The sequence below is a fragment of the Drosophila innubila genome (genome assembly GCF_004354385.1).
Source record: "Drosophila innubila isolate TH190305 chromosome 2R unlocalized genomic scaffold, UK_Dinn_1.0 1_C_2R, whole genome shotgun sequence".
Classification (NCBI taxonomy): domain Eukaryota; kingdom Metazoa; phylum Arthropoda; class Insecta; order Diptera; family Drosophilidae; genus Drosophila; species Drosophila innubila.
In genome coordinates, this window is record NW_022995374.1 from 15,553,452 (window position 1) to 15,579,227 (window position 25,776).

Below are 25,776 nucleotides of genomic sequence, written 5' to 3' on the forward strand. Positions count from 1 at the left end.
CTGAAAAATTATTATAAAACTGCTCAAAGATTATATATCGATTCAAAAAACATATACAAAAAACACAAGTAGTTTATGGAATTTATTTTTTTTTATTTATTTATTTATGTTAATCTGTTAATTATGAAAAAGAAACTTGGGGGAAAGAAATTGAAAATGAAGATATTCAACACCTCAAGACCATGGTGCGGTTTCATGAATTCTACAGCGCCTGGGCGATAGTAGAATGTTCCACCGCAACCTTAGCTAGACTCTGCAGAGCCAATCAGGCTCTACAAAGTCCATTGACCAGCCGGCACCCGCGTGGAGGGTTCAGTCTGAGGATTTTTGCCAGCCAACCCAATTAACCCAAAAGAATCGCAAAATCAAACCATAAAAATATTAATTTTAAATCACCCAAGTCACGGACTTATATGTTTTTCACCAATTCTAAAGGAATTTTAAAGAAACATAGTAATTATTTAAATATAAAATCAAAAAAATTATAACATAACACCACTTAACTTATTTAAATATAAATATGTGTGTTTCGGCATTGGTGTAATATTTTTAGCTACTTTTGTGCTGTTCTGATTTCTCATAATTTTAGAAACAGTCAAAATTGGATTATATTTTTGGAAGGTAACCAAGTTGTTTTAAAATTCTTAAAACATAAAATGGAATTCAGAACAGACTGTTAAGTGATATAGACTTAGTTTTGAATGTTGAAATGTTCTTAAACATATTCTAAGAGTTTAAACTTAAAAAAAAAGAGGTAGTCTACCATAGTTACCTGGCGAACATTCAGTTATTCCCGACTTCAACATGCATAGCTCGTTGGCCTACAATTAAATCACATTATTATTATCTATAAAAGTAAAATATAGTAACTGTTATTACCTCCATGGGTGCTCCTCCAGTGTCTCTCAAAAATGTTGAAAGAAGCAGCAAAACGATTAGGGAATTCATTTTTCTCAAATTAAATAGGGTATACATAGTTCTCCTCATTTAGTAGATACCAGAAATCTGTATTTAAAATTATGTACCACACTACAAATGGCTATAGACAGTCCTCTGCACAATGTGGGAGAAGAACTGCGGAAACTCTGCTGACTTCTGTTCATTTTATACCATTTTAAGGTTTGGCTAACACATACAGGGTGCTCATAGGTTTGAGTATAATAGACATTGTGGTTGGAATGTAACCACAGTGGGTGAACACCCCGTTTTCCTTAATGCTCTTAATGCGACACTTGCGCCATATTTCAAATAATTTGTGGTAAATACTCCAACAAACAGAAAAGAGAGTGGCCTGGCTCAAGATTCAAGCAAACATGCGTGCATTATGAACATATGTTCCATTTTATAACATTTTCTGCGGCCTTTTTGATTAAAGCTCATGCTTTCCGAACTATTAATAGATTTCTTTATGTGTTTTACAATTAGAATAGATAGTAAACAGAGTTGTACATAATTAAAGCACACAATTGTGGTGTCTGTTTCAGAATATTGCAATTTTACTTTTAATATAGGCTTTTTGTAAATATAACTAACTTCAAACGTTCATAAATTTATTAAAACTGGACTGATTTTCAAGCGGAATGTTATTTGAATCATGGTTTGACTTTTTAATTAATTGCAACCATATTTCTGCAAAAAAGATGTGGTAACAAAAATTGAAATTTTCTAATTTAATATAATTTTAAAGCAGAAACAAATAATTATTGAACTAAAATTACTTTGCTCATCGAAATTAGTTAAGATTTGAAAAGTGCAATGTAATGTTAATGTTTCCCTCGTTGCACAATCTTTTTATTATCCATCGTTTAACCATCCGATGAAAACTAAAAATGTTTTTAATTTTTAAGTTTTATTTTTTTTTAAATAAATATACTGCAAAATACAACTTATTTAGATCTTAACAGTATAGATGGATTGAACATTTTGCATGGACTACCAGGTCAGTCGTGTGGCATGGTCCGTCTTCCGTTTGGACATTTTAATGTAGCCGAGAAACTGAAGTTCGGCCACGGCGCGGGTGAAGCGTGCTCTGTATTTAAGGAAAAATTAAATGGAGAATATGAAGAAAATACTTTCAAGCAAATAAGATTTTAGTACTCACTGAACTTGCGGATCGATCTGTTCTTGGGTTGGCTCCAACTCGTTCTGCTCCTCACCAGCACGCAGGACGGAGCGGAATGCCTGCAGCCAATCGAAGAGGTTTATCATGCGTCCGCACTCCAAATGTAATTTGTAGACCACCGATAGGTCGGGCATGGTGCTGACCAGCTGTGATTGCTCCTGCAACTCACAGCACTTGCACTGCATGTAGAAATGAGGATTGTTGAGTGCCGTGTGGAGAGCAGCACGAGGAGCGCCAATGATGTTGCGGCGCACCGTTGAAATGTCGCTAAATACGAAGAGTTCGTGAAGTGGAGGTGCATTCTGTAGCGGACGCAGATGGGCCAGCACCAGATGCGACTCAATATGGGTCAAAATCTTATTTAAAGCGCGTGCATACTCCGAGATTGTCTGCTGTTTGTCCTGTTTACTGCGTTGCAGCAGCTGCTCCTTCAGTTGCTGCCGTGAAGCAACCTGCTTGAGATCGGCCAAAGGGCGGGCCTCTGTCGAAGATGTGGAATCACTGGCTTGTGGTTGCTGTTCCATAGTAGCCAGCTCGACATCGTTGAGCAATGTCTTGAGAGACTGCAACTCTTTGTGCATTACTTCAGCACAGGCTTCACCCAATTCTAGTGGAGCGATCTGCTCGCTAAGAAACTGTTCAGTCCTGGCAATGGCCTTGGACACCTTGGCACTGAACTCATCCTTGGACATGAAGCTAAGCATCTGAAAACATTCCTTATACTCGGGCTGCTGTGTAATCGGTTTGTTTAAACAATTCACATAAAGTTCGCGACGCAGCTTGCCCAGCGGACAACGTGGAAGATCGCCAACCAGCTCCGTGAAGAACTCGAGGCAGCTGCGAAAGAGCATAAAGTGGAGCAGGCAATCGCGCAACAGCTGTGGCAGCTTCTTCTTCAAGTAATCATCGTCGGTCAGCACGGCTATAATGCGTTTACAATCGTTTATCTGCTCCACATATGGCCGGAACGAGGGCAGACGTCTGATGGTCTCCATGTCGTCGTGTGTCAACTGTTTGATGCGACCCAAGGCCTGGTTGTAGTTCGTGCACAGCGCAAAGGCATTGCCGGCAAAATAGTGTTCCATTAGGCAGTACTTAAATCCTTGGATGAAGCCATGTATGGAGAAGTCGTAGTACAGAAAGATGTGCGTCAGAAACTTGAATGCCTTGCCGGACAAATGGAAAGCATACTTGGGCGAGAGCAGTACTTTATCCAGCAGCTAAGACAATGATAAATAATGAGGATTATTAAATAAATCTTAGGATTACTATTGGGTACCACGTACTTCGTTAAGTCCTGTGGGCGCTGGTTGGGTCTGGAACACACGCAGCTTGATCTTGCTGCTGACATGGTAGGGCAATGTGCTGTGAACCGCTGTCATGGCGGTCGCCACGCCAAGAACCAGCACAAAGGGCAAGCGACCGCATTGAGCGCTGAGTATAAGTATAAAATCCTGCAGGACGCTGGCATTGAAGCACTCAAAATCGGGCAGAATTACGACGAGGGCACGTTGCTTGCCAGCTGCACCGAAATTGTTGGCATACCAGGAGTTCAGCTGCTTCATCGTGCACTGACTACGACGCAGACGTTTGCGATCGCGAGCACCTTCATCCTCCACATCCTCGTCATCTGATGGAGTTGTTGTCGTAGCTGTCGACTGGGCTTCCATTAAATTGTACACCATGGACTCGACAGCTGCTTTCAAAGTGCCACAATCACGAGATTGCAAGACGCAGACGCAAGCAGCCTGCAACGCATGCAAGCGTTGAGTCAGCGTCTCAAATTGCTTTAAATGATCTGGCTGATTGATTCCCGTCAACAGCGCAGCTGTGGGCAAAATTTCCGTTTTGCATCCTTCCGCTCCCCCACTCGCTCCCTCTCCGGTTACAAACTCCACCAGTTGCTGCAGTGTGCGTGCATTGCTTTCCGTCTGCAGCTCCACAATGTGACTGTGTAGTTGACTCCAGCATTCTGTGTAGGCCACATAGAACGGCTGTGAAGTGACTTCCTTGCCAAGCAGACTGCTAGTTGCCGCTGTATTTTGGCCAGAACGTTTCCGTTTAGTCGGCGTTTTTTTATTAGCGCGAGTGGCGCCATTCTTATATACAAAACATCCCTAAACACAATTTAAAATGCTTTTAAATTTCAATTTCGATACAAAGCTTGTCCGCTTACCTTTGAGACGGATATGGTTGGATCCATGACTATCACTTAACTAAGCACTCAACTGTTTATGTGGCTTTATCGAGTTTCAAATTATTGTTTATGTCAGCTTTGTGCCAATTAAAGTTTGTTCGCAGCAACAACGACAAATAACAAAAAACGAAAACAGCTGCTGCGCGCCAAAAACTAGCTCGCGTGAAGTTGGCTGCACAAAAAAGTGCTGCCCATCTTTTATCAACACATAATTTTATTTAATTAATGGCGCCAATTACAAAATATACATTAACATATATTTTTGAGCGCAAGTCACTGATCCAGCGTATCATTGAAAGCCAGTGTAAAGCTTCCTTTTCTCATATGTTTGTCAATTACGAAAATATTTGTTTTATTCTTGTTCTCGTCGCATTTGTCGGTCCATTTTGGTGCCAACTGAAACGTGAAAATGTACATAAGCAGAAAGTCGAAAAATAATATAAGTGCAGCCAAAAGGTAATCATTATCCCGAATTTCAGCGAATCGCCCGCCATTGATTATTTGTGCATGATACATAACGAACTGTTGAATAAAGAAAATACCGTTGTTTTAACTATTAAACTCATCATTTGCATACATACCAACAAAATGCTCAACACGATGAAAGCGCGATACACAAAAAACGAATATGGCACATTTGCGACAATGTAAAGCATAAGAAAGTACATGCCTCCAATTAAGGATACGATTCCAACTATAACAAGTACCACAATATCGAGCGTCAAATCATGCTTTAAATAAAAAGATTTAATTGGAATTTTTAAAACTAATTTTTAGGTAATTACCGGTAAAAAGGACCCAAATATAATAAATATTACGAGTACAATGGCCCATATTAGAAAGCTTACTAAGAAATGATACTTGTAATGACGTACAACAAGCGTTGTAACTCCCACGACCACACACTCGAACTGCAAGAATTAACTTATGAAAATGGAATAAATAATAAATTTTACCTTACTATTAGAAAGGTCATTATCCAATTTACAGGCGTGAAGAATCGCAAATCTTCGAAGAAAATAAACAAGAGAATGAGCAGTAAACTGAGCGTAAAGAATACTATTCCAATCCAATAGTTTTTGGTAAAATAATTATTTGTTTCATCCCTGCCAAAGAGAAAATATATATAATAAAAATAATGACATTAAATTAAAATAACTTACACTAAATGAAAGAGATACCATTGTAGAATAGCCAGAAATAGAAATACTCCTGTTACTGTGTATGCAAAACATGCAAACCTTTGGCGCTCAAGTCTGTAGTAATAAGGACGGTCCTCTTCATCTGCCATGGCAAGTGTTGAAAAATGTTTGTGAATTTTAAATGTTAAATGTATTTTGTTAGTGTGACAACTTTTGGAATGAGTTTTGAATTTCAAATTGCAGTGCTGCCCATTAATTCAGTGTTGCTAAGTGATTGTGTGTTATGTTATGCAGTACAAAGCTTGTGCAGCACTGGTCACATTTCGCGCATTTAATACCAATGTCTTTACAAGTTGTATTTGTTTACAATAATAAGACGTAATGGGCGACGATCTCGATATTTATAATGATTTGGACGACTTCCAGGAATCTGAAGAGCAGGTTGGTGCAACAGCGTATTAATGCTCAACAGAATCTAACTTGAATTATCAACAGAAATCCAAAGTGCTGCAGGCCTGGGAAACAAAATTTGCTGATGCACAGGTGGAAATTAACAATTATCTGGCGTTAATCAAAGCGCTTGAAAAGAAAATCAAAACCATGGAAGTTAATTTTCAAAACCTGCTCGACACGGCAAAGGCTGAAATCAAGCGCAAGGATACATTAATAACACAGCTGCGCAAGGAGTAAGTTCTGTTACAGCACACTTCTCTTTTGTCGAACAGAATCCAACAGATAGATATTGATGTTTTAATCTTTACAGGAAGGATGATATTTGCTTTAGACGGAAAAGACCCAACAACTTTGCGCAAGTGTCCAATCCATCTGTCTCCAATCCATCTGTATCCAATTCATCCGTGTCCAATCCATCCGTGACTAATCCATTCAAACAAACTCAGCGACAAGAACCTAAACGGTTTAAACTGGAGGAGACTGTGGGAGCCTCTGATGTGGTATACAGTAGCAACAAGTGGGATAAGGAGCTTCAAGATGATAAGAAAAAGACACAGGAAACTGTACAGGAGAAAAAAACTGACCACAAACGTGGCGAGCAGTTTAACTCTGAAGCCAAATCTTCGCAAATGGAAAAAGAAATAAAAGATAATAACCAAGAAGCACAGGAAATTATTCACGAGAAGGAACCAGATCAAAAACTTGCCAAAAAGTTCAGCTCTGACGCAAAATCTTCGCAACGGAATAAAGAAATAAAAGATAATAAACAAAAGTCACAGAATATTGTATACGAGAAGAAACCAGACCATAAACATGACAAGAAGTTCAGCTCTGACGCAAAATCTTCGCTGCGGGATAATGAATTAAAAGATAATAAACAAAAGTCACAGGAAATTGTACACGAGAAGAGTGCAGACCACAAACGTGGAAAGCAGTTGAGCTCATCATCATTTGACACCAAACGAGTGCACGACAGAGATCGCGATCGAGATCGTGATCGAAGCAGACGTCGCAGTCGGAGTCGGAGTAGAAGTCGCACTCGTGAGCGATGTCGCAGCCGGAATATGGAGGAAAACAGGCATGCAAAAACAAGGGAATTCCAAAGAAGTCGTCGCAGTCGTTCACGTTCTGCCTCCCGTTCCCGCTCTAGCCATAGAAACAACAACAAGACTGGGTAAGCTTAGTTAGCAAACGCAGAACATATATTATATTGATTATAAACTTACCTTAATCGATTTCAGTCATCGCAACAGTTCTCGGGAACATGAGTCAAAATCATCGACAAACGAAAAGCGCAATAAACAAAAGACTATGGAGTCACTTTTCGGTAAGACACCAAAGCAGAATAGTCCAATCATGGAGATAGACACAGAACAAAAAGCTAAAGTAATGGAAAAGATGTTGGCCAATGCGGAACCTTTTACACCCATAGAGCTGTACACTCCGCAAAGCCAAATCACAGCTGGAAACAAGGCAACCAGCGACAAACAAGCAACAAGCAAACAACAAACAGAGGAAGAAGTTAATAATTATTTTGTGAGCAATGTGAAAGATATTAAATTAGAAGACGCTCCCAACGATATCGAAGAGATTGACGCAAAGAAACCAGCTACTAAAAGTGAAGATCAATCCACAGATGCAGCTGAGCAGATTCCTGGTCTGGGTTTAATAAATGAAGAATATCTAGATGGGTCTGAATCAAAAGAAAAGTTGGAAGACGCTGAAATTAAAGCAACTGAGCCAGGTTTTGACAATGATGGTAAAACCTCACGACAAGAGAATGAACGAACGCCAAGCGAATCAATTAAACCAGCTAATGAGAACGAAGAAGAAACCAAAGAAACAGTTGAACATATTCCTGGTCTAGATTTAATAAATAACTCACAGCAATCTGAGGTTAAATCAATTGATCAAATAGAATTTTCTGAGTACGCTAAATATAAGGCAACTCACAATGAAGATCAAACCACAATAGCAATTGAAAAGATTCCAGGCCTGGATTTAATTACTGATGATTATCAAGATGGGACTGAATCGAAAGATAATGATATTCTTGAGATGAAGACAACTATAAATAAAGACGAAGCCACAAAAGTAAATGAAAAGATTCTTGACCAAAATTTTATAATTGAGAAAAAACAAGCAGTGGTAGAATCATTTGAAAAATTAGAAAACATCCCCAATGATATCGCTGAGATTAAGGCAACTAAACCAGCTGCTGAGAGTGAAGGTGAAAGCACACGACATCCGCTTGAACAAACGCCAGCGACTGATATCAAAGTAATTGAACAGATTCCTGGTCTGGATTTAATAACTTGCGTTTCCAATCATATCCCCGAAAATGAGCCAACTAAACCAGTGACTGAAACTGAAGATGAATCTACAAGGACAATTAAACAGATTCCTGGTCTGGACATAATAATTGATGAACTACATAACGTTCTCAATGATATTGCTGAGATTAAGGAAACTGAAAATGAAGATCTAACTACTGAAGCAAATGAACAAAACCGTGGACTAGAAATAAAAACTAACAAGTATCAAGCTGGAGATATTTTAATTGCTCAACTAGAACGTGTTTCCAATGATACTCTTGAGATTAAGACAACTGCAAATATAGAAAATACCAAAAAAACAGTTAAAATAATTCCAGGGCAGAATTTATTAACTAAGGAAGATCTAGCTGAGTCTAAATCAATTGAAGATTTACAAGACGCTTCCAATGATTTCGCTGAAATTAAGGCAACTAAACCAACTACTGAGAATGAAGATCAAACCTTACGACAAACTGCAACTGAAGAAGAATCGAAAGTAATTGATAATAAAAAAATGGATGAACAGTTAACCGGAACTGAAAATAAACAGACAAAACCCAGCTGTAATGAAATCGAATCCAATGATGAAAAGGTTTCAAGGAATAAAACAAAAAAATCACCGATTATAGAAGCAAAGCTTAAAAATGTAATTCAAGTTATAAAAGAAACTGAGGAAATTGATAAAGTAAATCTACAATCGAAGGAAGAGTCCAATAACAGCGATAAACAATCAATATCCTGCTTAAAACTAATTGAATCAGAAGCTGAAAACGTTATGAGAAGAGCAAATGACACTTTAGTGGTTATAGAAGCACCTTCAGATGATAATAATGCTACGCCCGAGTGTCAGGTCCTTCCCCCTAACGGTGTTCAAATTATTGAAGACATTCGCCTTCCTGTTATGATGGATATAGAGCATATTGCTTTAAGCGTAGACTGGCAAAGTGACAAAGATGAGGATGATGGTTTAGAAAGCGAAAGAGACAAAGAAGTTTATTTAATTGCTGCTGAGAAAGCCGAAGAAAACAGTGATGAAGACCAATTGAAACCGATGGAATCTGATAAGGAGATAGAAATATCACCAGAAAATCCGACTGCAGATTCCGAAGATGTGCAGGCAATAGCAATCAATGAAAGCGAACTCGAGTCGAATGTTGAGGTCGATACAACATTGTTACCAAAACCATCGATTGTGACTAATATTGTAATGTATGCCCAGCCCGATTCAACAAAGATCGATCACAACGAAGACGATCCTGTAGTTGAGGCAGTTGAGAGTCTGTTAATACCAGACGATATAATGGCAAAGTCACTGGACTTAGGTTTGAGTTTTGAAATGGATAATATTGAGCTGACACTGGAGCAGCTACATCAGCAATCTCACGATGATGAGCAGCCTGATGAAGCCACCGTTACGTCCACGTCTATGAAGGCTCCCAAACAGGATCTCATCGCAATTCTAACGCAATCTCCAGTGCAGCAGCCACCTGCTAATGTAAGTCCATATCCCACTAAATTGAAGACCAAAGCTAAGAAAACAGGTGCACGCTCAGCCAGCGAAAGAACAACGCCTATAAAAAATAAGGAGTGCAGCTTAACACCAGAAAATGCCGAGAAGACACCACTGAAAAAGCGCAAACTTAATTTAGACGATGAAACAGAGAGTCAAGTGGTGCCCCAGACGCCACCTGATTCGGTAAAGACAACTACTCCGTCACCACAACATGTCACCATTGATGAGACGCTCAATGCCAGCGACATAGACAATAACCACAGTGTCAAAAGCAACTCATCCATTATAACCAAGCGCTGCTCCCTCGGCCAAAGTGACTATCAATTCGAGCGGATTAATGACGAGGTTGTGCTACGTGTTACACGTCGTGGACGACGCCGACGGGCAGCTCCATCAGCTGCAGATAACAACATATAATAAATAAAAACATGTATTTTTAAAGTTGTCAGATATACAGCAATGGATTTGCTGCTGCATATAAAATATTAGATTTATCTTAGTTTAAAGAAAATGTGATTGGAATTGTATATCAATTAAACTTTTAATTTATTTAACTACTACAGTGAACTATTAAATTTTGTTAATATCTGGATTGATAGTGCATAACTTCGGTTCTCAGTTCAGCGATTTTTGAGTGCAAGGAATCTTCTGTTAATGTAGATGAACTATGGAAAATATTTATATAAGAATTGAATTTTCATAATTGAATACAAAAATGTTATTTTAAATGTATAATTATCGTGAATGTATAATAATTTTATTAAATTTATCATTTACTTCAAGACTGTCATGAATTTGTAAAATCGTGTTTAAAGTTCACAATTCAGTATCACCCTTGAGTAGAAACAGGAATGTTTTTAATTGTCTTATAAAGAGTGTATAAGATATTAATATAAAATTTTACTGACAGGACACTTACAATATGAACGCATCATAAGGTTAGATTTTGAAGTCTTGAAGTAAACGAGGGATTTATTATATGAGAGGAACATACTTAACTGCATTCAGTAAAATACTAGAGCCATCTGGTCATGATTTATCCATTGCTTAGCAGCAGCACAATTTACCTCCGAGCTCAACCAACCAAGAGTAAACGCAGATCCAAAAGTAAATGCCAAGAACTGTGGGCAGGATGGAAAAATGTATTTAAAACATAAAAATCTCCAATTGTGTCTGAAGATATTTACTTAAAATAATTATTTCGACAATATACATTGGAATGTCGTTGTATCCATTTATAACTTGAATTACGATAGCGACTATAATGAACACCATGCGAATGATTGCAGTTATCAGATAAGTTATTACCAGCTGATATTTTTGCTACAAAATGAGAATAATCAGTAAATTCCAAATTGGGGCTAAGACTTTTTTTAAACTTACCACAAATATTGAAACAATTATAAGTATGCATCCAATAATATGAATAAAATAACAGAGTGGCATGACAAATCTGAAAATCGCATCATTGGCCAATGCTGTGTATTATATTTACCATTAGCAAGAGAAATATATTTATTTGTATATAGTGGAATTAACAATATACCTCCTGATAGAAAGTATCCCAATACTCCTAGTAATATATCGATGATAGCTATGATAAGCATTCCCCATTTTAGCTCAATTAAGCCAATAAACTTCTTCACGGTAATCATCGTCAATAGATTACGAAATATATCTTTCTTGGTTAAATTTTAAAATATTTGTTCAGTAGTTAAGAGTGCACAGTTTGTTTGATATAATAATGATGAATAAACTGTCTGAATGAGCAACGCTAGCTTGATTTTATAACATGGGAATCCTTTGTTCGATATAGGGAAAAGTGCCTGAATGCTCAAAGCTTGCTTCATAAACTAACATAGAAAGCTCAATATTTTTCAAATTACTTCCAATTTTTTCACTTTTATTCTTGCCGACTTTTGGTTCGAAAATTTATTTATATGAAAGTTAAATAATAAAAATATTAGCAAATTAATTCTTGCTGTATTTGAAAAAAGTTGTAGGATCGTTAGGGCGACGTTGCTGTTGCTGCACTTGGCTCAATTCTTGACGAGGTTTCGAGAGCTTTGTACCAAGAATAGGCACAGAACCAAAAGTAAAAGCTGAACGCTGTGAGGAAAGTGTTTATTTCGATTTAATTGAAAACTTAATAAATTGTACATAAAAAAAGACTTACCAAAAATCAAATATCCTAATATGCAATGTGGGCTGTGAAAGGAGTCCATTATATTATGCCACAAAAAAGTAAGTGAAGAATAGATGAGTCGTATATTGACCGTTATCAGATATGAAAAGACGAGAAATTTGTAATTCTATCAATGGAAAAAGTGTCAAATTATTTAAATTTGTAATTTGAAATTAATTCTTTGTACCTTAAACACAGAAATGATTATCAAAGTGCAGCTCGTAATGTGAACAATGTAGACAGAAAGTGCTAATGGATTAATGTCCATAAGCTGTAGTCCTGTGAGTGATCATCTTTAGCAATTCGAAATGTACAGTTCTAACGAAATGAATTATTTACTTTTTGAATCGAAAATTCCAAAGCAACATATTGCAATATCGATAATAGCGATTAAAAGTATACCCCATTTTAGACCAAGGCAGCACAGAATTCTATCAATTGTAAACATATTTTATTTTTATTTAATTTTTTTTTGACAAAAAACACTTTTAATTTGTAAAATTTAAAAACAAAAGTTTTGAGCAAGCAAAGAAAACATGCTAAATTATGATGAAAATATTTTAAATATTTCATTAAAGATATTTTATTGATATTTAAATATTTTGTTTGAAGTTTAATAAATAATTTTTGTAATAAACAACAAGTAAAATTTAACTACTATAAGCCTATTTGGATTTTAGGCCTGTTTAGCCTTTTCTTCGCCCAACAAGAAGCGCTTTACGATGGGAATCTTGAAGACCGGCACTGAGAGCAGTGCACCCAAACAGGCGCCAATCCAGTAAACGATGATGTGCTCCAGATTGCTGTGGCCACGGCAGCCCCATTTGAGAGCTGTTGCCAGCACGGGATTAAAGTAGCCGCCGGAGAAGTTGAAGGCTGCAAGCAGGGCATAATTAAAAGCGTAAACTTTTTGAGAGGACATGGGAGCAATTGGAAGCCACGTTGATCACGGGCGAGTACTTACCTGCCACCACCAGGCTGGTGCCGATAAAGGAATCAATGTAGCTACTAAACTTGGGCTCCTTCAAGCTCAGTGTCTTCGAAGCCAGTCGGCAGAGCAGCGTGGCCACGCCCTCAATGGCAGCGCCCACATATGGGCTGACCTGCAAATCGGCATTGCATTCCTCAAAGGCTCGTCCCTTGTGGGTCTCGGCGAATTCAAGCCACCAGAAGACCTGAACAATGCGATATACACAGCAGCCACCCATTAGCTCCGCCCAGGTGCGCAGTGCCATCTCCTTGAAGCTGGTGCGACCCTCCAGCACATCCTCCATGTGAGTGTAGGGGCAAGCGGAGGCATCACCCCACACCTTGCCCCACCAGATGGTCAGCAAGAACAGAAATATGGCATAGGTGGCCACACCAAAGTTATCAGCCACTGTCCAGATTATTGAAGAGGCTTTCAATCTATTCAGAGATCAGCTTCGTCTTCACTTACCAATGATCAGCTCAAAGCAACAGGCACAAAGCTCGGCGGCGGCGATCGCCTCGTTCATCAGGACCGGCACAATACCATCCTGACTGAGGAGTCGTCGGCTCACTCGTCTAGCAATCTGGGCTGCAATACAGCAGCCGACCATGAAGCCGGCGCTAATTCCCAGCGATGTGAGCGACATTTTAATTAGCCTTTAAAAAAAAAAACACTTAAAGGATTGCAATATTTTATATAGATAACAAATGCATTATTTCGAGTGCTTGTTTTTGTTTTTACATGCTGTAATCTTGTTCATTTCACACACACACATAAACAAACCAATTTTTGAAAACTATTTTCGAATTTGCAGCACGCCAATAATGTGCTAAAAATATTTGTAGCTTGTTGAACAAAAGAAAATAACATCAATCTTTGTTGGTATCTTTTTAATTTCACTTGTTATTCAACGCTTTATATTTTTAAATCAATTGAATTAATATAGCTATGCTAATTATTATCAATGTTTTGACTTTGAATTTGATCCGAATATTGCTTGCAGTAATTTTATTTATTTAAAAATGTTGCCTAAAAGTTGCACTGAATTATTATAAAATACATACTATGTAAATTTGTTTTGTAACTGGCCAAAGCGACCGGCACAAGACCGTAAATACAATAGCGAGCTGTCGTCGTTGTCGACTCGGACTGAAGAACGCTTCAGCAAATTATTTACTCTCGGTATTGTCGCGCTCATCACGTCGATCTATTATTAAACTAATGCCTGGCGCTCGTTGATCATTTAAATTACATACACATACACACGCAAAAGGCATATATAAGAGCGAGCGTAAGTTATCGATTATCAGAAATCGTATACTTTTCCGTCGTATGAATTTAAAGATCTTTTAATTACGTTTGCCGTTGTTTTTTTATTTTATTGACTTCAAAAAAGCGTTACAGCTGCACAACAGTGTGACCAGCGCTTGAGATATATAACAGCGTATATATCGATAACATTTTGCTTTAACATTGGTAGTTCTGTAAAATTGTTCAACCGCCTGCAATCGAACCTAGCCTGCCAACCCGTTTTATTTTGCGACATTAAAACAACAAGTGAGTTTGGTTTACATAAACAAAGTAATTTTTTAAGTAATTTATTAACCTTGAATAAATATTTATCAGTGCTTCAGCGACTTTGCAGGCCACGACTCATTAAAGTGCCGCTGTCATATTGTGTTGGCAGCAAACGTCACCATGCGAGCACACCTGCCACAGAATCAGACACAGTTCCGACAACAACAACAACTAAGAAATTATCTCTGGATGCCGGCTTTACGGACTGGCGCCCAATTTACCAGTTGCCCATGATACGATTGATAGCAGCTTTTAATCGACTTAAAATCTATCAAGCAGCAGTCACAGCGGCTGGGACGCCTCTGGCCTTTGGATTGGTTCAGGCTGGCCAGGTGTCTGGAGAAGCACTGGGAATTTGTACGGCAATTGGGGTCAGTGGACTGATTACTCTGACATTGGGTAGCGTCGTTGCTTCCAATGTCATTGGCTTCATCTACATCAATGACCAGCAAGATCAGTTGAAATTGGCCTACGTTGATTTCTGGGGACGACGTAAAGAGACCCTTGTAGACATTGAGGACCTGCTGCCCGACTGGGAACTGAAGAGAAAGACAATGCGTCTAGGATTCTATCAGCCAATTTGCCTGCGCACAGATAAAAAGCAGCGTTACAAATTGCTGCAACGTTTTGGGATCATAACGGATCCTTTAATATTCGAGGGTCTGTTCGGGCAATAGATACTTATCAATTTGTTGTAAATATTCTTAGACAATTTTATATTTTATTGTAATTGACATTAAAAAGTCAATGGGATTTTATTTAATACGATCCGTAGATGCTTATATTTGGTATATAAAATGTGTATAAAAATATCAATATAGAGTATTCTTAATGAAACCTACCTAATGTTAAGTTTGATTTTAAAATGTGATGAAAATTCATAAAATTATATTGAAAAAAAAAAAACACTAAAAAAAGTAAATATTTGCGTGCATTAAAAAGTCTCTAAGTTACTACGAGTGCTTTGTACTAAATGAGATGAAGTTGTTCTAAATTCACATAATTAAATTATGGATTCAGTTTGTTGGCTGTCTGTCGATGTGGAATTGTTAGCAACTACAGGATTACGTTCCGACTTGTTGCCCAGAGCAATTGCTTCAGACACCTATAAATATAATTGTAAATTTTGTATATATTATTTTATGTTTCGCTAAACTTGCCGTATCGGGTAGCTTTTTGTGAAAGGTTTCCGGCAAGAGAAGGGATAAAAATCCAGCTATCATTGATACTCCACCGAATAACAGCAGAGGCAATGGCTCATAATAGCTGCCCTGTAAATAATAATCAAATTATACGTTATTCTGATAATAGACCTTACCTGTCACTTACCAGGAGAGGCACAAAGGGCGCTAGCATGGCTCCAAAACGAGCAAAGGTGGACATGACGCCAACACCGCCACTACGTATAACCTGAAATGGCATTTTGAGAGATAATTTGCGAAATTTGAATAAAGGTATACTTACTGTTGGCATCATTTCCGCTGTGTATGTATAGATAACAGCAAACGAAGAGGTAATACCCAGTTTACCCAGTAAAAAGAGTGTGATAATCAACCAATTAGCACCTATTGCAGAATAGATAAGCAAATCGATTAAAGATTAGTATACGTATACATAAAATACGAAATAAATGAAGTTAAGAGTTATTACAGAAGAGTGTATATATGTATTCCTGATTTACACTCTTAAATTGATACAAATCAAGTTTTACATGAAATTTATACAGATTAATCACCATATTTTTCATGATCTTACGTGTGATCTTATTGGTATATACTGTGTAAGCATGCATGGAGAATACAAATTTAAAATAATACAGATACATTCAGTTATATGATTTTTATATTATTCATACCAGATGTCATATATCCGCTGGCCGCACAGGTGACTGCACAGAGCATCAGGGATCCGGAGAGAGCCAGACGACGCCCCAATTTGCGTAGACACAACTATTTACGAGAGATATAAATAAGTTTCTAAGATATGTAATATATATATGACATTTAGAACGTACCCAGGCCAAAGTGTAGCCGGGAATTTCAATAAGACAGACCAGGGCAAAATTTAAATACTTGTTGCCACTGAGATTGGTCGAGTTGAGTGAGAGTCCATAGAAAACGATGGCATTGACGGCCCTAAAATAATTGATATTAATATAAATTAATTAATGTAAATAATATTAATGCTCACCAAATAAATAGCAAGGTGGTATAACGCCAGATAAGTGATTTCGAGGCAAAAACCTGCTTGATGGATGACCAAATCTGACGTTGTTGTTGCTCTATTGGCAACTTCAATTTGCCTTCTGTGGCATCCAAATGCTGCTGCTTGAAGCTGGCCATAAGCTCCAGGGACAGCTCGCGTTGATTAACGTGCGCCGCTCTCCTTATGATGGCTCCCGCTTTTTCGTGCTCATTACGGGCCAAAAGCCAACGGACAGACTCCGGCACCAGCCAGAAGTAGACGACAAAGAAGAGTGGCGGTATGGACAGTGCGTACTGCAAGTGCTTCCAGTTGGTCAACAACCAGGCAGCCAGACCCACAAGCGCCTCACCCACAGCATAGAAATAGTTAAGCACAATGGATGTCAGTTCACGTTTTCGGGGTCCAACCATTTCTACGCCTATTATGAAGGCCAAGGGATAAACGCCGGATGTGCCCACAGCATTCAATAGGGCGAAGATCAGAAAACTTATATAGTCCCAAGCCAATGCCTGTGCAATGCCCGTGATGCCCATAAAAATAGTGCAAAAGAGAAAGATATGCTTGCGACCAAAACTGGGGGAGAGGGAGTGTAAGATAAATGGAAAGAGAGAGAAAAAATTAATAGCATTTTATTTATTAATTTCGATCATTTCGATTTCTAGCGCTACAATTTAATTTGAATTTAATGTTGTTAAAGAAAATGTCCGTTACTTTTCTTCAATTTTTAAGCTTACATTCTGTTATCGAGATCTAATTTTTGTTGTGCAGTGTATGTTAAGTATTCGCATAAAATAAATCATTTAATTCTGACAGAACTCACCGATCCGCTAGATAACCAAACATTGCGGTGCCGATTACAAGACCGGCAAAGTGTGTGGTGCCCACAAAGGCTAACTTCCAGGTATTCTCCTTGCAGTTCAACTGCCAATCCTGGACAATTGTGTGCTCTCCAACATCGTAGACAAACTGTTGACAGCGTTGCGATTGTTGTGGCAAGAACATTGAGGCATTACATTCCTGTGGCTGCCACTGCAGATCCCAGTGTTGCAAGCTGCTTGCACTGTAATTTGTGGAATAGCGCAGACAGGTGTCGTTTGGTGTGAAGTAACCATGTTTGTCCCGTTTGCCTGGCATCGCGTAATCCAGCCATTCCGTCTGATATTGCGGCTGTTCAACATCATCGCACTCGTCGACGCGGCAGCGATATTTCGGTATTCCCGCCGTAAACACATACGATAGACTGTTGGCAGCCGCAAAGAGTACGGGCAGACAAATGAGCAGATAGTTGACTCTCTGATATCGCCCGAATTCACCAATTTCCTTGAGTATATCGTCGAAATCCATGGCGGCTACTGGTGTGGCCATTTTAACAGCAACACTTTTTTTAAAATGGCAGCGCTTCCACCTGTTTGTAAAAGCTGTTGACTCCTGTGTTCTGTTAGCTCCTGCGATCTGTTAACTGCCACAAACTGTTAGCTACCTGCACGTGTTCAAATCAAAATAAACAAACAAAAGTGTTTTATAAATAAAAACGCTGTGATAATTGTGCTGCGAGCTTGACACTACATGGTACTTTTTTATACCACACTGTGGAACATGAAACATGCTAAATATATACGAAAACTTTGAAAATCAAAGCTGTTGGGCGTGCATAATGTGAGAACTGGTGAAGAGATAAGGAGATCCAGTAAAAGCTTTTCTCTCTCTCGCTCAATGCTTAGCTTGTTTTACTTGTTGAGTATTTTTGAAATGTTCTTTTGTTTTTATTGTGTGCACTAGATTACAATGAAAGTAGTTGAAATTAATAGAGAAATTAATTGAGAAAACATTGTTTTCTATGGGCAGTTTGCTTTACTAAAGCACTGAGGTAAGATTTTAAAATTAAAAACCATAAATTGTAGATTTTTGCCTTTAATGTTTTCAAACTAAAATGCTTTCTCGTGCACTTTTGACCCTTTTGCATGTAAATAGGTCAAACCAAATTCAAAACATAATATTATTCAAGCGTATCTTCAGGTATTCTAAATCTAATGACAAAATCGTAATACACTGCGCATGGTTAAACTTGAAATGCATTAAAAGCATTAAGCGTGAAATTTAAAACTCAGTGACATTACGTAGACCTCATCATATCTATGAATACGAGTATCTTAAAGGGCTTTGAACTGAAAATAGCTCTGTAGATAAATGTTGCCTATACAGTCAATTCTATGTAGAATTAATAGTTAAACCTTTTTTTATTAGCATTATTGATGAGCGTAAATTAAGCGAATTGATGAAGTTCTTGGGCGCCACAGCAATTATATGTATGTATATGTATATGTATATTTACATTGTGGGGAGATCCGGAATGGATCAGTGCTAGCCAAGTTGCATGTCTGTTAAGGCGCATGCAATTTTAGCCAATTGACACAATTTGTTGCATGCAACAGTGGCTAATTAAAGTATGTTGACGTCTGTCAGTTAAGTTTACATTTTGCACAGCCACATAAATGATTGATTGAGTCTGAAATTCCCGTTGTAGTAATATTGCACTTAGAACTTTGTCTATATAATTATCAATCGGTTTTACTGCTGGGGGTTTTTACAACGTCATCGGATAATTGCATTTTCACTACACATTTCTAAGTTATTCATAGAGTGTCTGGGAACATTTGCAGCTCGTTGTTGTCCTTGGATATTTGAAAGGTTATCTGCAGCAAGGTCTACGTACCTGGCCGATGATAAGCCCGGGCTAAACCATACACATATCTTATCAACAGTTGCACTTATGGCTTATACAAATCAATGCAAAAATGTCTAACATTTTAGTCAACTGATTTATTGAATTTGAACATTGGTGCAATAATTTCTAAAACACTTGACAGCTGTTTGTTGTTATAAATTGCATTAATTTTCGCGCCGTGCCGCTCTTAACGGAAGTTTTGCTGACAATTCGCCAGATTTATCACCTCTCGCCGCTGTGTTCGCCGCTGCACTGAAATTTCCAAAAGCGTCGCCAAACATCGGCGAATATAATAAAGCTTTCTTTTGTTTTTGTCATCTTCTTCTTCTCCACGACGCTGCCGGCCGGCTCTGTCAATACTAAAAATCAATAAACCTCTGAAGAGCGCAACAGAGAGAGAGAGAGACTGAGAAGAAGAGCAACTTTTGCTCTTAGACGTTAAGAGCGTAAAGCTTTGGTAAACGCTTTTTATTTGTTTATAATACTTTTTGATCAGTTTTTATGTGCGATGCGACACGAAGTTCTTGGAAATTTGTTGCCTTTGTTGTTGTCAATTTGGCAGACAGTGTGAGCGAAACAACAACAACAAATAAACAAAGAGATTAAATAAAACATACACATATTATGTACGATCGAACGATACATGCGCGGCATTATTGCATAAAAAAAATCTTAATATGCATTTTTGTTTATTAAATAGTTGAAAGTAATTCATTTATTTATTAAGATTTACTAACATAGATTTTAAAATCAAAACTTTTTAATTTTAAAAAGTTATCGACTAGAGTTAAAGAACTTAAAATCTTGAAGTTGAGTATATGAATATAAAGTAAACTTGTAACTTATTAATACTAAACAATTAACAAACTATACTAGCATATTGATTTATCACTGATAACTATTTAGACACCACTGTAAGTAATTAATCTACACATCTTATGTTATTTTATTGCATCGTACATTTAACCCGGAACTGGAAGTATTATTATGAAGCATATGTACGTATATAAGAGTATGTATTTTTATATGATTAATTGATTAGCAATCCAAGTGTGGCAGTCGTAATTGTGGCATATGTAATACTTATAGATCTACAATTCAGTGAACTGGTTAATACCTACATATAAAACTTATTCAAACGATTTTCATCACAGGAAACCACATACATATGTACATAAAAGCAAAAAAAAAGCATTTTGTGATTTCAGATAAAGGTAGTTTCTTTTTTGATCAAATATAGAACACAGAGAGGTAAGCCCCCTTTCAGGTATAAAACTTTGGGCAAGAGAGAGAGTGACATTAAATTGATACCGCTCCAACGTATGAGTAATAAGAAAGAGGCGTAGAAATCAAGGGGGTTTTCACCTCAAAGATCCTGTACACAGTGAACCCCCTGTGACTACGCTCCATTCAAAAAAAATAAAGAGAGAGAGAGAGAGAGAGCGAAGACTTGACTTATCTTATGATGAGTAATATAGTATTCAGATGTTGCCTTATCGCAAAAGCTTTGCCGGACTTTAGTGTCTAGTGAAACGTTGAAGTTGACGCTTCGGTGCGCGTCTTTTGTAGCTGAAAGCAAGAGCGAGAGACAAAGAAAGAGCGAGAGAGAGAGAGAAAGAGACAGATTAAAGGCACAATGGTGTGGTTTAGCAAGAAGAAATCAACGGATGAGGCACGAAGCAACGATCAGGCGCTGGCGTTGCAGGATCCGCGTACCCGGGTGCATACAACCAGTGCCGCAACCTCAACGACAAATACGGCCGTGCAGAATTCGACGATAATTGATAACAATAAGAATACCGTTACCTACATGTCCACACGTCAGACGGTGACGCATACCCAGCAGGCCCGTGTGACGGAAATGACAACGCGACGCACACCAAGTCAAAAAGAGTTGGACGAGCTGTTTGCCCAGATGGCCATGAATGGCGGTGGCACCACTAAAACCACCAGCACCACCACAAGCTCCAAGCGCACAAGTCCATCGAGTCTTTATGGTGTCGCACTGCGATCGACGCCTTCGTTCAAGGCCAGCTCGGAGGCGAGACGTTCCAGCACCTTGGTGAAAACGGAGCAGGTGTCAGTGTCACAGAAGCAGGGACGCAGTGTTACCCAGCATGTGGAGACACAGCGCGTGGTGTTTAATCCACCAGGCACCAGCAAGCCCACCTGGCCACCAGCACCTAATCCAACAACAACAAAATCAGCCTCAAGTACTTCGCTGACACTGAAGCCCCTTGATCGAAGCTATGTCTCGCCATATGGCAATAAGTCAGCCAGTGTGTCCAGTAATTCCATATTCACAAAACCAACGCTATCCACGCCCAAAACCACGGTAACTTCAAGTATTTGGCCAACGGCTTCCACGCCCAAAACCACTGTCAATTCCAGTGTCAGGCCAACGCTTTCCACACCCAAAACCACTGTAACCAGCAGTATTTGGACGCCCAAAACCACTGTCAACTCCAGTGTAAAGCCGACGCTTGCCACGTCTAAGGTGACCACGCCGAAACCCTTTATCAGTCTCAATCCGAGTCAAGGAGCGGTACCGAAGCGATCTTCTATCTCCTCAGTCAGCTCCAGGGATGCACAGGGTGAGCTGAAACCTTCATCGCTAATCACCCGATCCACTTTGTCGAGTGTAAGCAAGAAGAAGCTAAAGCCGGCCGAGGTTGTCATCTTCAATCATGAGAAATTCGATAATCAAAATGAATTTCGGGTGGGCAGTGCTGAGGATGTCAAGGCATTGGAAAAGACCTTCAAGGCACTCAAATGCAATGTGAAAATCATTCCAAATGCAACCTTGGATGAGGTTCGAAGCAATGTGCGCAAATGTAAGTTACGTTCACTCAAAATCTTAAGAAATGTTTTACCGATTTAAATTCTTTCTCTATTTTTTAGTGGAGCAAAAGAACTTTTCTGATCGTTCGGCATTGGTTCTCGTTATGCTGAGTCATGGACAACGCTATGATACCTTGGCCGCTAGAGATGGTGATTATAAGCTCGATGACGATATCATCTTTCCCATTGTGCGCAATCGTACACTTCAAGACAAACCAAAGATACTATTTGTTCAGGCCTGCAAAGGATCCAGAGAAATTGGAGCATTCAAGACGGACTCAGCACAGGTGCAGAGATTATATTTCCCAGCTATTTTCCTTTACTCATTATATTTCTGTACCACAGCCCCATGGAGTTCCGAGTGAGATTCTCAAGTGTTATAGCACCTATGAGGGTTATGTCTCCTATCGTCACGACGATGGAACACCCTTTATAAGGAGTCTCTGCGATACGCTCAAAGCGAAGCCACACGTTGACATTGCAACGATCATGGAGGAAGTACGTTGTCTGGTCAAAACTTATACCCAGTAAGTACAGATTGATCCATTAAATAAGTATTACTGCTAACTGGATAATCTTGGTTTCTTTCAGGGATGCCCAAATACCAACTGTGACCACAACACTGACCACAAAATACGTATTCGGCGATTATACATAAACTGCCTTTAGTAGGAACATATTTATCCTGAGTTTGCCTTGTGATTGTCAGCATTATAATATTTGGCTGTACGTTAGACCCAATAAGCGATAGAGACTGCAAATCTAATAATATATATATATTTAGTCATATTATAAACTGAAGACATACGATGATCTGCTCATAATTCACAATTAATTTGTAAGTTATATATTAATAAAGATCAATTATAAATCGGTTTCTAAAACTGATACCGAAACTATAGAAAAGATAAAAACCTATCTGTGTTTGTTCGCATCACAGATAACATTTTATCAATTCTATAATTTCGAATCTATTAATTTAGGCCTCTTCGTAATCTTCTTCTTCATAGATGGAGTTGACATCTCGATAATAGGAATATGCGACAACATAAAAGTAACTACTTGTGGCTGTAATAAAACAAAAGATAACAGGATAATGAAAAGAAAAGCGATCGTAACTCACTGATTAAAAACAATATAAAGCATAGATAAAGTGGACGTATCGACATTATTTGAATGGATACTATGACAAAGCAGATGATCAATATGAAAGTATTGACAAAACTAGTGATTAAATAGAATGTCAATAGAACTGTTGATTCCTGCAGGACTCTCCATTCGATTAAGCGAATCCTTAAAATGTTCAGATCGGTGAGAACTTACAATTAAGGCTCCCAGAAGCAGCATGACACATCCGATACAATGACAAATTGCCACGGCGCGTTCCACCTGATAGATAAGGTCATCTGTATAGTGGAAATATATATAGATCTACATACATGTACACTAAAGTTATCTGGCTTACCAGGCATAAGAAATATTATAAGTAAATTAATTACAATATCAAAACAGGCTATTCCAACGCATCCATTGCGTAGACTTATAAAAAAACAACATTTGTTAATTCGCAGCTTTACCATTTTAAAAAGTTCTCTACGGTAATACTTAATAATTTTATAAAAAAAATGTTGGTATTTGTTTTTTTCGTATATTTATAGTATATATTTATCATGATTGATAAGGCGAAGACAATTCAAATAATGACATAGAGAGATTAGAATTTACAGAAATATGGTAGTTCTTCAGATAAACAAATCACCCCCGAGTGCTGCATAAAACGAATAGACGACCAGCCAGAAATATATACCTAGAACTATATAAATCATATTATTATTATTAAAATTTCAACACGAATTATATAACTGATGACCTACCAAACATAATAACATAGAATGCTATAACTGGAGCCCATATGAGAAGAATTACGTCTGATATTACCAAAATGACCATTGCCAATACTTTGATCAATGTTAACAGTATATAATAGAGCATACAGTTTGGACGTAGCTGTAATTTAAATTTAACTGCATTTTATGTAATCCATGGGTATTACTAGGGACTTACCCATAGAGTGCCTAGAAATAATAATACTGCACTTATCAAATGCATTACCATGAATATACAAAACAACTTGTGGCATAGATCGGGTGCACCTAAGAATATTTAATAGATTAGATTAACGAAATTATATCCATTAAATTGCCAACTTACCCGCTTCGCCAAAAAACGCTATAAAGCCGCCAGCTATCAGATCAATTATTATTTCCGATATAGCTACAATAAAAGTCCCTAGACGCAAATCAACACAGAAACAAAACCATTGTAAATAAATCATTTTTCCTGCTGCGAAAGTACGAATTTTCACTTGGTAAAAACTTGTTTCAATATCTTCTAAATTTTTCTTCTTCTTCTACCAATTTGGACTATATCTGTGGATTAACAATGTGTGCGTGTTTATTTATATAATACAAATATTTCAAGTAAACTCATTAAATACTGACAATAAATACATAGTAAGACTTTCTTTCATTGGCAGAACAAAGAAAGTCAAGTCGATGAATGAATATGGTACATAAGCCTTTGTTTCATTGATTCGGAATGTTGTAATTAGCTTAAAAGGGAGTGAAATTCAAGTGATCGTATTATCGGCATGCAGCTTTAGTTATTTGTGAAAGGCTTCTGAGACAATGCTCTTCACTTTATTTAAAAATACAAAATTGTAGCATCCTCTATATGTTGTGTTACTTTTTTATTTATATTGATAACTGAGATAACTGAGTATATCTCTTAATAATATACCGTTTAGCCTTAAAACATTAAGCATATTTTAGCGTAGGCCTCATAAATCATAAAAAACAATGAATAAAGCATCACACGCTAAAAGATACCCTGTACGTCATCATTCATATGTAACTGTTTTAGGTTGAATAGTGAAAAATATTATTTGTCAGCTATTATCTTTTTATTACAGTTTTTTTTGTTTTTGTAAATTTAAAATATTTTTATATTTTGATTAAAAAAAGTCCTATATATACCAAAATATTTTCATAGCGTTGATTTAGAAAATGAGAAAATCAAGAACAATTTTAAATCTATCGATTTTAGTAAACATAATAGATTGCAATCATATCTTTTTAAGTGTCGAATTAAATAATGCCATAGACCAATCTAACTGTTTATAGTTTAACAATTTTCTTGATTTTCAATTTAAGGGGTATAAAATTGAACAACACTATATAGTAAAGTCGTTGAATTTCGGTTACAATGACCGTCCATGGCCTAGCAATGGGTCTATAACGGTAACTGCGAGGTGTTATATCATAAATAACAAGCGTACACAACGTAATCGAGTCTTAATGGTTTTTGGCAAATAGCTGTTGAAAAAGGCCGGGAAGTCCAGGAAAGGCAGAGAACGTGCCGATCGACCTATTAAGGGGGAAAAGGGTAGGTAAGGGGAACTGCATGTGTGGGAGGGGCCAATGTTTGACTTTTGCAATTTCGTTTTCATGATCGAAAACACGAGTGTATCG

The 25,776-nt window shown here is 37.7% G+C and overlaps 10 protein-coding genes across 14 annotated transcripts; 3 read left to right on the forward strand and 7 right to left on the reverse strand.

Annotated features, from left to right (window-relative positions):
• Positions 1 to 1,862: 1,862 nt before the first annotated feature.
• On the reverse strand, positions 1,863 to 4,426 carry LOC117783370 (origin recognition complex subunit 3). Its single transcript, XM_034620755.1, has 4 exons — positions 4,299 to 4,426; positions 3,409 to 4,239; positions 2,102 to 3,342; positions 1,863 to 2,029 (listed from the first exon to the last, which is right to left on the reverse strand). Exons 1-4 carry the CDS (start codon positions 4,323 to 4,325, stop codon positions 1,933 to 1,935), a joined length of 2,196 nt encoding a protein of 731 aa, XP_034476646.1. The 5' UTR covers positions 4,326 to 4,426; the 3' UTR covers positions 1,863 to 1,932.
• Positions 4,427 to 4,456: 30 nt separating this feature from the next.
• LOC117783372 lies at positions 4,457 to 5,644 on the reverse strand. Of its 2 annotated transcripts, XM_034620757.1 has the most exons (5): positions 5,483 to 5,644; positions 5,281 to 5,425; positions 5,105 to 5,230; positions 4,901 to 5,050; positions 4,457 to 4,841 (listed from the first exon to the last, which is right to left on the reverse strand). In XM_034620757.1, the coding sequence occupies exons 1-5, from the start codon at positions 5,608 to 5,610 to the stop codon at positions 4,593 to 4,595; spliced, it is 798 nt and encodes a 265-aa protein (XP_034476648.1). In that variant the 5' UTR covers positions 5,611 to 5,644; the 3' UTR covers positions 4,457 to 4,592. The 2 variants fall into 2 exon arrangements, with proteins under 2 accessions (XP_034476648.1, XP_034476649.1); XM_034620758.1 differs by lacking the exons at positions 4,457 to 4,841; positions 5,105 to 5,230 and having other exon boundaries at positions 4,990 to 5,050; positions 5,276 to 5,425.
• Positions 5,645 to 5,758: 114 nt separating this feature from the next.
• LOC117783368 (rho-associated protein kinase 2) lies at positions 5,759 to 10,296 on the forward strand. Of its 3 annotated transcripts, XM_034620752.1 has the most exons (6): positions 5,759 to 5,902; positions 5,957 to 6,147; positions 6,225 to 6,533; positions 6,645 to 7,088; positions 7,150 to 9,017; positions 9,048 to 10,296. In XM_034620752.1, the coding sequence occupies exons 1-6, from the start codon at positions 5,843 to 5,845 to the stop codon at positions 10,157 to 10,159; spliced, it is 3,984 nt and encodes a 1,327-aa protein (XP_034476643.1). In that variant the 5' UTR covers positions 5,759 to 5,842; the 3' UTR covers positions 10,160 to 10,296. The 3 variants fall into 3 exon arrangements, with proteins under 3 accessions (XP_034476643.1, XP_034476641.1, XP_034476642.1); XM_034620750.1 differs by having other exon boundaries at positions 7,150 to 10,296; XM_034620751.1 differs by having other exon boundaries at positions 7,156 to 10,296.
• LOC117783374 lies at positions 10,265 to 11,471 on the reverse strand. Of its 2 annotated transcripts, none has more exons than XR_004617363.1 (5): positions 11,289 to 11,470; positions 11,126 to 11,220; positions 10,930 to 11,065; positions 10,737 to 10,863; positions 10,265 to 10,407 (listed from the first exon to the last, which is right to left on the reverse strand). XR_004617363.1 is itself a non-coding variant. In XM_034620759.1 (5 exons), the coding sequence occupies exons 1-4, from the start codon at positions 11,395 to 11,397 to the stop codon at positions 10,790 to 10,792; spliced, it is 414 nt and encodes a 137-aa protein (XP_034476650.1). In that variant the 5' UTR covers positions 11,398 to 11,471; the 3' UTR covers positions 10,265 to 10,407; positions 10,742 to 10,789. The 2 variants fall into 2 exon arrangements, 1 of the variants encoding a protein (XP_034476650.1); XM_034620759.1 differs by having other exon boundaries at positions 10,742 to 10,863; positions 11,289 to 11,471.
• Positions 11,472 to 11,670: 199 nt separating this feature from the next.
• Positions 11,671 to 12,331, reverse strand: LOC117785035. Its single transcript, XM_034622917.1, has 4 exons — positions 12,267 to 12,331; positions 12,115 to 12,206; positions 11,919 to 12,054; positions 11,671 to 11,851 (listed from the first exon to the last, which is right to left on the reverse strand). The coding sequence occupies exons 2-4, from the start codon at positions 12,193 to 12,195 to the stop codon at positions 11,751 to 11,753; spliced, it is 318 nt and encodes a 105-aa protein (XP_034478808.1). The 5' UTR covers positions 12,196 to 12,206; positions 12,267 to 12,331; the 3' UTR covers positions 11,671 to 11,750.
• Positions 12,332 to 12,519: 188 nt separating this feature from the next.
• Positions 12,520 to 14,050, reverse strand: LOC117783955 (aquaporin-11). The gene is made up of 4 exons (XM_034621533.1): positions 13,962 to 14,050; positions 13,366 to 13,553; positions 12,892 to 13,305; positions 12,520 to 12,803 (listed from the first exon to the last, which is right to left on the reverse strand). Exons 2-4 carry the CDS (start codon positions 13,541 to 13,543, stop codon positions 12,604 to 12,606), a joined length of 792 nt encoding a protein of 263 aa, XP_034477424.1. The 5' UTR covers positions 13,544 to 13,553; positions 13,962 to 14,050; the 3' UTR covers positions 12,520 to 12,603.
• A 359-nt stretch (positions 14,051 to 14,409) lies between these two features.
• On the forward strand, positions 14,410 to 15,314 carry LOC117785133 (transmembrane protein 186). The gene is made up of 2 exons (XM_034623036.1): positions 14,410 to 14,454; positions 14,524 to 15,314. Coding segments are annotated over exons 1-2 (630 nt in total). The 5' UTR covers positions 14,410 to 14,453; the 3' UTR covers positions 15,153 to 15,314.
• On the reverse strand, positions 15,229 to 19,652 carry LOC117785132 (organic cation transporter protein). The gene is made up of 9 exons (XM_034623035.1): positions 19,394 to 19,652; positions 17,501 to 18,160; positions 16,666 to 17,253; positions 16,490 to 16,610; positions 16,331 to 16,424; positions 15,940 to 16,040; positions 15,805 to 15,885; positions 15,636 to 15,746; positions 15,229 to 15,580 (listed from the first exon to the last, which is right to left on the reverse strand). Exons 2-9 carry the CDS (start codon positions 18,043 to 18,045, stop codon positions 15,479 to 15,481), a joined length of 1,743 nt encoding a protein of 580 aa, XP_034478926.1. The 5' UTR covers positions 18,046 to 18,160; positions 19,394 to 19,652; the 3' UTR covers positions 15,229 to 15,478.
• Positions 19,653 to 20,914: 1,262 nt separating this feature from the next.
• LOC117784268 (mucin-3A) lies at positions 20,915 to 23,337 on the forward strand. The gene is made up of 4 exons (XM_034621964.1): positions 20,915 to 22,239; positions 22,307 to 22,533; positions 22,592 to 22,773; positions 22,838 to 23,337. Exons 1-4 carry the CDS (start codon positions 21,042 to 21,044, stop codon positions 22,902 to 22,904), a joined length of 1,674 nt encoding a protein of 557 aa, XP_034477855.1. The 5' UTR covers positions 20,915 to 21,041; the 3' UTR covers positions 22,905 to 23,337.
• A 543-nt stretch (positions 23,338 to 23,880) lies between these two features.
• LOC117784272 lies at positions 23,881 to 24,771 on the reverse strand. Its single transcript, XM_034621968.1, has 4 exons — positions 24,458 to 24,771; positions 24,311 to 24,399; positions 24,121 to 24,253; positions 23,881 to 24,059 (listed from the first exon to the last, which is right to left on the reverse strand). The coding sequence occupies exons 1-4, from the start codon at positions 24,579 to 24,581 to the stop codon at positions 23,989 to 23,991; spliced, it is 417 nt and encodes a 138-aa protein (XP_034477859.1). The 5' UTR covers positions 24,582 to 24,771; the 3' UTR covers positions 23,881 to 23,988.
• Between the last annotated feature and the right edge of the window lie 1,005 nt (positions 24,772 to 25,776).